The sequence below is a fragment of the Chiroxiphia lanceolata genome, chromosome 12 (genome assembly GCF_009829145.1).
Source record: "Chiroxiphia lanceolata isolate bChiLan1 chromosome 12, bChiLan1.pri, whole genome shotgun sequence".
Lineage (NCBI taxonomy): Eukaryota > Metazoa > Chordata > Aves > Passeriformes > Pipridae > Chiroxiphia > Chiroxiphia lanceolata.
Genome location: NC_045648.1, coordinates 3,562,123 through 3,574,151, shown reverse-complemented (window position 1 = coordinate 3,574,151; position 12,029 = coordinate 3,562,123). Strand labels below are relative to the sequence as shown.

General features: G+C 44.6%; 1 protein-coding gene across 1 annotated transcript in view; it reads right to left on the bottom strand.

Moving 5' to 3' along the window:
- Window positions 1-12,029, bottom strand: part of ADAMTS17 (ADAM metallopeptidase with thrombospondin type 1 motif 17) — a 166,962-nt gene that overhangs the window by 64,446 nt on the left and 90,487 nt on the right. The window contains exons 11-14 of the mRNA XM_032700609.1: window positions 7,557-7,658; window positions 6,144-6,289; window positions 2,389-2,555; window positions 581-708 (exon numbers count right to left, since the gene is read on the bottom strand). Of these exons, the coding sequence (XP_032556500.1) occupies window positions 581-708; window positions 2,389-2,555; window positions 6,144-6,289; window positions 7,557-7,658 (543 nt within the window). The remainder of the gene's footprint in view (window positions 1-580; window positions 709-2,388; window positions 2,556-6,143; window positions 6,290-7,556; window positions 7,659-12,029) is intronic.

The following is a 12,029-nucleotide window of genomic DNA, read 5'->3' as shown; positions in this document are numbered from 1 at the left end:
CAGCTTTGATGGGCCCCTACAGTAACTCACCTTGGCATCACAGAATAACAGTCAACAAAAATCACACAGGGGAAGCTACTGGCTCGAGCAGCTGCAGGAAACAAGGGGCAACTGGTATTGAAAAGCTTCCTCAGTGTTTCCAGGCAGGAACCAGGTGGACCTGAAAAGCATCACGATTCTGGCAACCTACCACATGTAACAGGGTAGTGACAATTTGTAATCCAGTTTGCAGCTCCAGTGTTTTTTTCAGTCATTCCTCTAATAGCCAAAAAGGAGCAGTTAAGCAGGCCAAGATTTCCACTCCCATCTGCTCCCCTCACAGAAGTCCCTTCCCACCCAAGCCATTTGATGACTACACACAAGCAAATGTGATCACTGAACATTCCCAGCTGTTCAGTAATAATATCATAACTGGGGCATTTTAATTCTTAGCCGAAGACACAGGGCTGTGGAGCACTTGTAGTGGGTCTGATAAAACAGGGTTGTGCTCTCCCCTCACAGACAGCCCCCCAGCCACCCACAGAGAGGCTGCCCAGGCTGTACCTGACACTAGAAATAAAACAAGAGAAGGTTACTCCACCTGGCACTTGCCATGTACACAGAGATCGGTCTCGTAGGGCCCACAAGGAGTCCCATCCAGGACTCTGTCTGTCACCAGCACCGGAGAATCCTTCCCCAGGGGAGAGCAGAACAGCTCACATGGCTTATCTGGGAAAAGAAACACAACATCTGCCTTTAGGAACAGCACAGACAAGTGTTTGAGGCAATGGGGATGCATTCTCTACACGAATGGCTTCGGGTATCTCATCTTCGAAGGAACATCAGCCTGCCAATTCAGGCCTGGCATTTCCCCACTTCAAAATATCAATATTCAAAGGGTTACACTGATGAGATTGGGCTTTTAAGGTACAGAAAACCATTTAGTCAATACACTTTCAACAGTCTGAGAAGAATGATCAAGTGACTGCGTGTGTGTCTCAGGCTACAGCCACTGATTTTAGAAGAACAAGTTCTCCAGTCCCTTTCTCCTCCTGATAGACCAATTTCTTGCATCAGTGTGCCAGTAGGAACACCTATATACCCACATTTAAAGCATTCTTGCATTCATATTACTTACTATTTTCTTAAACTGGTATTTGTGGCCCTACAAACATTCCTGGCAGCAAACTATGCTGCTAGAACAGCTAGAGAAAGAACCCTCAAATAATTGGAAATACATCAGTAGAGAAAAGTTTTATCTTTCACCCATGCTAATGACAATCATTTGCTATTAAGACATCACTTTGGAAAAGCTACTATTATGTTTAGCTAGAGAAGGAGTTAAGTAAAAAAGCCTTTTCAAACATTTGTATTATTAACTGGTAGCATTCAGCAGTGTCAGGGTTTGCTGACTGCCTCTGCCATATGTTTAAGTAACAGATATTTAGGCAATATAATGTTTTTCCTCTGGAGCTGATTCTGCTACTCATGGACTTCATCCAAGGAAGAATCTACAGACCCTCAGCAGTCCATAGTTCCTGACTGAAAGTGGAGAAAGGAATGAAACAGCTCACCCCTGGAAAAAACTGGGAGAGTTTTCTGTGACTGAAATGAGTCCAGGAAGTAGCTCTGTATTGTGCATTCATCCAGCAAAACTATTTAGGAAGTGGGGCAGAGGGGAACAACAAGCAAAATCAGCCTGAAGGAATTGTGCTCTTGGAGGGTCTGCTGTGGGAACTGAAATGCTGCCTGTGCTCTTGTCCTGGCATCAGAGCTCATCTGTCAGTGCTGACACAGGGAAGGGCTCATCCAGTGTCTGGTCCTCTGGTGTCAGTTCCAACACCACCCTCCCCTGTGCAAGGATGTCTTTGGGATGACCAAGTGAGACCAGCCTCGTGTGCTTTTCAGCAGAGTGCAGGGAAAGATGTTTACTCTTCCAGAAAGGACATTATTTCATATCCACCAAAATCTGGTTGAATAGCAGATGAACAGCAAGATCCAGCACAGGGAAGTATTAAAGGACAGGCAATCATGCTGACAGGCCCAAAATTGACACATATCAAAAATGTCCAAGGGAACCCATCTTTTTTCAGTTCCAAACTAACTTGAACTTTCTAATGTTTAAATGCCCAAATACCTGCCTGTTCAGACTGGGAATCAAGTTAAGGCATTTCTCTCCCAGCATTACAAAAAGAGGAGCAAAGAACTGACAGCTCTGTATGTTCTGTTAAGGCTCAAAGAACAGCAGGGCAGCACCAAGAACAATTCACTGTACTTAAGTCTTTCACCTGCAGCTTAGGGGGACATTTTCTAACCTTCTCACCAACAAATGGGAGCCCTGTAAACAAAATCAAGAAGCTGCAGTGAAAGAACAGCAAAGAATTCCAGAGGAAGATGAAAAAACCTCACCATCAACGATGACAGCTGTCAGGAGGCTTTTCTTCTTGTTGGTGTACCTGTCATGGGCCTGGCACTGCTGGTCCCTGAAGCTTGGCACACCTTTGGGGCAGGGTAAGTTCTCACACACCGTGTGCTCCACGCTGGCTCCACGGCAGTTCTTCCCACCTGGCCCTGGGCTATGGCAGGAAAGACAAACCAGGGTCAGCACCAAACACCCAAGGCAGAGGCAGCAACTCAGAATATTTCACCTTTCTCCTCCCACCAATTGCTTTGCCTCTGCCTCAGACACTCTTAACCAAATCTGCTCAGCACGTGTCCCCTAAGGTTGTCTTCAGCAGTTTGAAATTAAGATAACACAGAAGCAGCTACAACCTGCACTGTAAACAGGGCACCCAGAAAAAAATCTGTGCAGCAGATAATCTCCACCCATGAAAACCACTCAATCTTACATATTTGTTTTCTAAACATGCAGGAAAGGCAACTACTCCAACATCGGGATTAAGCACCTGCAAAACCTATTTGTTCTTATTTATGAATCCCCAGAGAAGAAGGAAAACTCAAACTCTCAACAACAGCCTGCATTTTCTTTGCAAAATAAAACAATATACAAACAAACAAACAAAAAAGACTCAGCCATCCTAACACATAATTTCTTTAGCTACTTGCTGACACTCTCCTGAATTTGTCACATACCTATCTCTCCCCAGCTGTAATCAGTGAAGATGGATAAGGTCATGTTCTTACTTTTCTTTAACAGATGGCTATAAAAAGCAACTCCAGCCAAATTCCAGTTTTTAGCAGTAAGGCAGTTCATTCCAAAAGCTTCTCCCCCCTCCCTCCCTGAAGAGCAATGAACATCAGGTTATATCACTCAGCTAATTGGAAAGCAAGGCCCTCATTGTACATCATTTATTTGTGTCAGTGGTCATAGCAGGAGTTGCCCTGTTCATGTACCACTGGCCACAGGACTGTAATTTGATTTCCTACCTGTGCTGGACTGGATGAATCCAGCATTTGGTGTAACAGAAATGTGTGATTCTTCACAGAAAAGCTTAATGCCAAATCCCAGCCTAGATCAAATTTTTACAGTAGCTCCATTAATCCCAGAACGAGTGTTTGGGGTGTTTTTTAATGGAAATGCTGATCTCCAGTGACACTGGAACATCACAGAGAGTCACCAGCACAGCCTGGACATCGCCTGCTTGCTCTGCTGACACCTCCCTCTGCCATGGACACGTGTGAGGCAGAAGCTGTGCTGGGAGTGCTGAAGAACCTTCTGGGAGGATTGTCTGAGCCTCAGATTGTGGGACAGACACTGTGTCCCGATGCCTGGGAGCACAACACAGGCTCCTTCCCACATGGACCCTGCACTCACATGAACACACCAGACACACAGACTTTGGTTTCAGCACCATCCCTCCGGCTGCAGCAGAGGAGATGGAACCACTGGATGTAGGTGACTGTGCATGTTTGTGGGTACAGGCACAGGGAAAACAACAGAACACCCAAAGAGTAAAAGAGCACCCTCTCAAAAGCAGAGGATCAAGTGGATGGCCATGGAGCAGGAGACACAGCAGGACAACTATTTACATCAGCAGCTGCTTTGGTTTTTATCTTCAGATGTCAGTAATTCATGAGGGACTTCCCATGAGTTTGCCAGTGCAGACTGGAATCAAGCAGCTCTCACTGTTGGCAATATGGTCACTGGCAATACTAAAGTAGCAGCTAAATCCATCAGGAGAGGTACTTATGGAGCACCCATCATTCCCAGACAGTGGGAGCTGCAGGAACTCCAGGCCTTTTGTCCAGTGCTCCTCTGCTCTGCCCTTCAGCAGCCCGGCCTGTCTTCCCTTTCTAATTAGGGAGTAAAATGAGCTGACTCTCCCAATGTAATTTCTCCCAAACTAGAAGAATTGTGAGCTCAAGCACTGCCTGGGATTTCCAATAAACAGAGTAATTCCAGCCCACCTTGGCACACGCCTCAAACAGTGACTGTGTGAGATCTCCTGGTAGACAACTTCACAGCCACCTTCCACCGTATTTATGCCAAGAGAATCCACCCACTAATGGAACTGAAGAAATCAAAGCCCATTTATACTGCTGTCACCCTTTTACACAACAAGAGGGGACTGAAGAAGGCGTGGAGACCTCATTTAGATGTTCTCTTTAAGCCAGTGGTTTTCTCTTCAATCCCCTTGCACAGTAAGAGTCCAAAGCCCCGACAAGAGCAAGAGGCAGCACAACTCCAAAGGCTGCACGTGCACACTGGCTCATGACACACTTCTTACAACCATGTGGAGGCAATGCATGTAAATGCTCAAAGAAATTACTGAGAGGAAAAACCAAATCAAACAGTGAAGCAACTGGTTGAAAAATACTGATAGTCCCACAGGCTTAAGAGTCAGCTGGCAGGAGTAAAGATTCCTGTTAAAAAAAAAATATCCCAAGACCAAATATATATAAAATAAAAGATAAATCCCTTAGCCAGTGTTTTTGGACAGTGAATAAACCAGCTGCAGGAGTGGGCTGATGCCAGGAATCTGAAGCAAAAGATCACGTGTGTATCCCCAGCCAAGAATGTATATGAGCAAGAGAATTTTAAAATCAGTGTGCAGTGCTGGAGGAAGCATTTCCTGTGATTGAAAGAACGGTGATGAATGGATTAAGGTTTGGTCAGCACTGTAGCTGACAGCAAAGGAACCAGTTCAGATCCTTGTTCAGGAAAATCAGCTGGTAAAAATCAAACCTGGACATTACAGACATTCAACTGCAGCTCAGTGTTATATAAGGAGAGGAATAAACAAAAATATCCCTTTCACATGAATACAGGTCAACAGCAGCCAGTGTGAGCCTATCCATCATCCAGGCATGCCTTCAAAGGGACTGTGTTGTGAGCCAGAATTTCAGCCCCAATTTAAAAAGCAAAGCTTCCTGTGATTTTTCTGTGGAGAAAAACTTAAAATCTGAATAAAATGAGAGGTACAGCACTTGGAGGCCTGCTCCCAAGACTGGGAGAAGTTATAATGCACACAAACAGGATGGGCAGTTAAATGGCACCATGGTAACCTGTTCAGGCCTCCCGTATGAGAAAGAGACTTCCAGATGGGCCTCAGCTGACCTGGGGGATGAAGGACAACACATAGGAGATAACAACACTTCCATTTTCTCCTGAATTAGAAAAAAGCCAAGCAGAGAGCACAGGATTATTTGCAGTCACTGTTCAAGAGCTAAACAGCACCCATGGCACTCCGTGTGTATGAAAACTTTCCTTTTCTTATGCAGCACTTCCTGACACACAGAATAACTCAAGGTGCTTTACAAACACAGCTCTGGGACACTGAGATGACCAGTGTCAGCCACTCTTCTGCTTCCCAAGCCCAGGGCCAGCACTCCCTGCAAAGCTGATCTCTCAAGACATCGGCTCAGTTTGGTCTGTAGATCCAGATCAGCCCCCCCTCATTCACTGCAGTGCTGGAGAGCAAACACAGCACCACTTTTTCTGCCAAACTACATGTTTTCAATTCAATTTGATCTATGTTTAAAACACTGCAACGGGGCCACTTCCAGTGGTGACTCTTCAAGCCACTTCCACAAAACCCACTTCACTCCAAGCAGCTCCAGGACTCTGACCTGGGTTTTGCTGCTGGTGAAAGAGAAATCACGGTCTTTGCACAGTTCTGCTGCCTGTTCCCTCCCTGCACTCCTGCAGCAAGGGCTGTCCAAGTGCTACACGTGGGAAGAACCCTGATGAAGTGCAGACTTACGGGGGGTTGTCGCATTTCCTCTGCCGGAAGCGCACTCCGGTGCCGCAGGTCCGGCTGCACATGCTCCACTGGCTCCACACGCTCCAGTCCCCATCCACGTGCTCAGGGATGGGGGTTTTACTGACACACTCCCCAGCTCGGCACCACTGCAATGGAACTGTGTTAGCACAGGCTGCAAAGGAGCCCCGACCCTGCAAACATTCCTGCTCAGGTGGACTTCAAAGGGTGTCTCTGAGGGGTTACGACAAGCCCGCGTTTAAGTTTCTAGAAGTTCAAGGTGAGAGGGAGGTGGGAGAAGGATAAAGGGAGGAGGTGAAACACAGAAATTTAAGTGTCACTCTCAACAAACCCCTGAAGGCAGTTCTGTCATTAAAAAAATCACAGAATTGAGCCCCTTGCTTTATAAAGCAGATTATTACCTAAGTGCTAAGACTTAAAGCCCCACTATTCATAGAAACCTAGTCCAAGAAATTATACCCCAAAGCAATGCCTTCATCAGAACTATTCCCAGGATGTACAAAATAACTGAAGTATTTTGGACCTAACTTGGCTAAAGCCCCAAACCTCTTTGATTCTAATAGGTGGCTGGCTCCTGACCAAGCAGCAAACTTGGCCTGTCCAGGATGTGACATTGCTAAGAGAGTCACCAGGACTCCTGTAGTTACAAAAACTCAGATCTAAAAACCTTTTGTCTCAGTTTCCTTGTCATGCTTTCCAGGACCCAGCTTTTCTTTTCATTGTTTATTTGCAAACAAAGTTCTTTAACCTTTGATTTCAGCAAAAGGCTTTTTAATGCTACCCCTTCTTACCTCCCCAACCATATAATATACAAAAAATATTAGAGTCCAAAACCAGTTAAGTGGTGGGTGGCAGTTACCAAACCAGTCAAGTTTCAAAATATATACAGCAAATTATACCTCTGAAATAATGGAACATCACTGAATTTGAGCTCAAACATTTTGAGCTACTATTAGAAACTATAAAGTTTTTAAGTAGCCTCTTTTTCTTTCCCCATCTTCCTCCACTCCCCAAATGCTCTGCACACTTTCTACCTCAAATACAGCCCAGAACACAACTAGCTCAGCTCACACTGAAAAACACCTCACTGAGGAAACCCCACCAGCAGCACTGGGCAGAGGTGACAGCAGGGAGTGCCCTCAGCAGTGAGCCCTGGGCTTCTCCTGCAGTTTGTGGAGTGCCCTGACCACAACAACTTCACCACTGAAGCCTCCAGAAGCTACTGAAATACACTTAAATAAAAAATCAGGAAGACTTAACCCAATCCAGCTGTTAATTGAGCAGTTTCTGTAACGGAATCAGTCGAAAATACAGGTTTATGGTAAATCCAGAACATCTTGGAAACATTATTCCCAATGCTGGAAAGCAAGAAGTGCTGCTGAGCAGTTTGATTACCTTGTCTGCGCCACACTCGGTGCCATCCAGAGGGGGGTCCAACTTGGTTTTACAGGAGGTATCTCCTTCCACCAGGCACCAGAGCCCAGCACACATCAAATGCTGCAATCACAAAGCAAGGGGGGGCAGTTATTCTTTCTGGAGATGTCAGCTATCATTATGGGATACACTTCAAAGCTCAGGCAGACTTTCTCAAGTGAATCCAGAGGCACCCAGTTGGTTTGGGGGCAATTATTTTTTAAGGCTCGACTGGCATTAAGTGGTGAGGCTGGAAACATGAAAGAGTTTGATGGATGCCACTGACAGGAACCCACCCAAAACAAGAAGTGTGTTTTTCAAACAGATTTCTTTTCACAAGAATAAATCTGGTTCCTTAAAAAAGGTCAAGTTGGGTGCTTTGAAACCACGCCACGTGCTTAGGTGTCAAAGACGCTTAATTAGTCCTATTTTTTAAAGAAGATACTCAAGTGACACAGCCAGCCCTGCTGCACCTGGGTGGTGCTGCACCTTGGGGGAAGGGGCAAGGAGAAAGAGGAAAGGATGTCATGGTGTGCTGTGCAGCAGAGGAGCCAGTGTGTGTGCAGGGATGTCAGTGCTGATCACAGCTCTGTGATCTGCCAGATCAACACGTTCTCAGAATTTGAGAAAAAGAACCAGCAAAAGGGGCCTTTGCATCGTTAACATTTTCCACAGCATCCACCGTGCTTTGCATTCCATGGAAGTGGATGATTTCAGTACAGTGCTACATAGCTGAATATCAAAAAAAAAAAATAAAAAGAAAAAATAAAAAGAGAAAGAAGAGTTACATTTCTTTCCACTATTGTTCACATTTCAATGTAATGGTAAAAAGATGAGAAGCCTGACTCCAGTGCCAGCTGGTCTTGTCAAGATTTATTGCACCTCATTAAATAGTTGAGTCAACACACTTCAACCTTATGGTTCTTTCCCAATGTAATGTAAGAGACTGTGGGGGTATGTGTGTGTTTTGTGTACAGGCATGTTGGTATGTCTATATAAAACTGATCATGTCTATATAAAATAGATCAGTACAAGAGAGGGTGCAGACGAGATAAATCCCAGTCCCAGTGATGATGTAGAACATACTGAAACAAAACAGTTATCCCAGCAGTATCTGCATCCTGATTTATTTCCACATTTCTTTCTGGAAAGAGGATTTTGCACTATTTAAACCCAAAATCTGGAAGCAGACAGCACAATTCAGTGACATCTGTATTAACCACAACACAGAAAGTCATCGTCACACAAACAAAAACCAGCAAATACACCAGGGAAGCCTGAATCAGTGAATTTCTAAGACATTTTCCCCGAACTAATAGAGCATATGGGAAAATATCAGGCTTTAGTAATTTTGACTAAATGAGTGTGACTAATTAGTGGTTTACCCACAGCTCTGAAAGCACTTAAGCACCAATTAGCCATAAGGACATCACACAGTTTTATGGATAGGTACAGCAAGGCAGAAACACTGACAAGGCAAGAGATTTCAGAGCTTACTGAGAAATCCTTTGTTTCACACCAAAACTCTCAGATTCTGGAGAACCCTGCCTTCTGGAGAGGACTAAAATCCAAAAGTACATCAATTACTGCCCAAAAGTTCTACGGAAAGAACACTAATCTGGGCAACAAACCACAGTGTGAAAGCACCACCATCAAGGTCTCCTCCCAAACCGTGGCTGGGGAATATTGGTGTGTAAAATGATGGGAAGCTTTGGAGATCAAGGATGCAGGCAGCAAGTATTTCCACTTTTCCAAGCTTCAGTTCCTCTCTTTCACAAAATCACAAAGCATTAGAGCAGAATGTGAGGAGAAACACTCCACCCTGATTTCTCGAATGACCCAGACAAAAACCCTGCCCCCAGAAGGAAACCCTCTGCTTCTGTTTTCTCTCAGAAAGACACCCTGGCTGAAGATGTAATGGAATTCCCTACATCCCAAAAGAAGTTGTCCTAGACACACATGAGCACCATTGCTGAACAGCTGTGCATTAGGCAAGGCCAGTGTTTGTTAAGCTTCAGCTTCGAGTCCCTGGATCATAAACTGCGTGTAAATTAGGGTTAAATTCCCCTCTTTGATGTACAACTGGGAGGAGGAAGGGGGTGGTGATGGAAACAAAAGTCATAAAAACGAAGCAGTTTTTTGTACAGTTTTAGTTAGCATGCAGAACTCCTCCAGAGCCCAAGAAAACGTGGAAGGTGATAAAGCCAGCTGACATTTCCCAGGTATGAGCCATGGTGTGGGGATGCAATGGGCAGAGACTACCCCAAAAAGTGTGTCTGTACCTACAGAACTCCAGGACTGGGCCCAGACTACGGATACAGAGGGTGCAAATATTCACATACATGTGTGTAATTGTGTATATATAAATATATATGTATGTCTGTGCTTATATATATATATATATATATATATATATATACACACACACACACACACAATTATAGAGGAAAAAAGGAATCATCTCTTTCAGCAACACCAACCTTTCTGAAACTTCCCATCTTCGAGGTATGGAAAACATTGGATTTTTATAGCACCCCTATGTTTGATTCAGAATCCTAAATGCAAAGCATATTTCAGGAAACAGTTACAGAAAAAGCTCTGTGTTCTGGTGCCACACCACTACAAAGCTTCAGCCCTCGTTAGTGCAGTCCCCTGCATTTAATCGAGCTCTCAGATACCCCAGCAAAGATTAAACCATCAGCTCTGCTATTGTGTGTTCCCAAGATGTTTTATCATGTTAATAGCTCATTTCAAAAGAGATCGTGTATCCTCCTCGGCTACAATAGAAACCCAAACAAAACTCCCCATTAAACAGAGCTACAGGGAACCAGTCGCAGTGAGTGACTTTTTAATGGTTAAACAGCCAACTTTGTGGGGAAATATCCAAGGGAGAAATGGCAGGACTTGAAAGGAAGTTGTTGTATGTGAGTGGCAGTTCAGAGCTTACACTGATACAGAAGAAGCCATCAAAAGGACTGTATTACTGCTAATTCTACACCCAGCAAGCAGCTTTCAGATGGCAGGTCTCTGCCTGCAAAGCATTCAAAAAGTGCCAGTGAGGCTTTTCCAATGATAGATATTTTGCACTGGAAAAATATTGATTTGTTGAATCTGTCTGTGGGGAAAGGTCATCTTTGGATCAGCTCCCAGTCTGAAATATTTCCAAGAGCAAAATAAAATTTTTTAAAAAAAGCGAGATGGCTGCTGAAAAGTAGTATTTCAATAAAAATTTAAAATTACTTGCTCAAAATAAAATGAAATGCTTTTTCAATCGAACCCTTCAGGAATTTTATACAGAGAGAAAATAAAATTTAGAAACTGAAATAAAACGAAATTTTTAGAAAGGTCGCTCAGAAACTCCTGGGAGATAGGAAAACTTGTCAGCACAGCTGTTAAAAACCAGTCCTGAGGGAGGTCATGATCTGGAAACTCCCAAGCTGGGAGAGATCCGCTGGGCAGATGAATGACCTTCCAATTACAGGGGTGACAATGGCATCTATTTGACAAAGGGCCCTGTCTGTGCCAGGTGTTTTCTCTTCCTCAAAGAACTTGCAATCTAAACAGACTCCTGGGAGCTGGGAGATAAAGGAAGTTCTATCCTTCTGTTACAGGTGGAAAGATGAGGAACAGAAAGGGATTAAATGTTCCTCTGCTCAGTGTCACAGCCACCGGCTCCCACCGCCTGCTCCAGCTAAATCCAGGGTAAAACCAGAGACAACTCCTGGGATCCTCCCAGGAACATGTCTGGCTCTGGGCCTGCCCACCTTTCACAGCTTTCCATACTTTTTCCCCAGACAGGCCGTTTCTGAAGAGGCTGTTTTGCCTTCCCTTTGACTCCATCCCACGTGTGCCAGCGTGGATACACAGCGCGCGGGGCTCACCCGGCTCTAGGGAAGGATCTATTTTGGGTTCCTTAGCTCAGTGCTGCAGCTGGAAATGAGCAGAAGCCAGAATTAATCCAGCCAGCTCTTTGCCCACAAGCAGTAAGTCTCCAGTCTGCCTCTTTCCCAGCTATTGCATCACCACCACTGCCAAAATCTGTGTGATGCTGCCCCAGGACCTCACAAGGCCCACGATGCTTCCTCACCTCAAAGCCTCAGGTTATTGACCCACAAGGAAGGGGAGCTTCCAAACCTCTACAGCAGAAAGAGAATCCAATGAATAAAGATATCCTTCCCATCATGGAACAACTCTACAGAAGCTTCTTCATTCCCTACACATTCACTCCCTCACCTTCTTTTCATGCAAAAACCAGAAACACTTATTTCTCCTGAGGATGAATTTGTTCCTGTTGTCCACTGGAGAGAGGAACCTCTTATTTCTAACAGCAGAACTAAACCACCATGAAACCAATTTCGCTGTCAAAATGAGGGGATTATGAATAAGGACTTAGGAAGAGCAAATATCCTTAAGGAAGAGGAGCAGCAGACCACATAACACACAGGCATGTTTAGA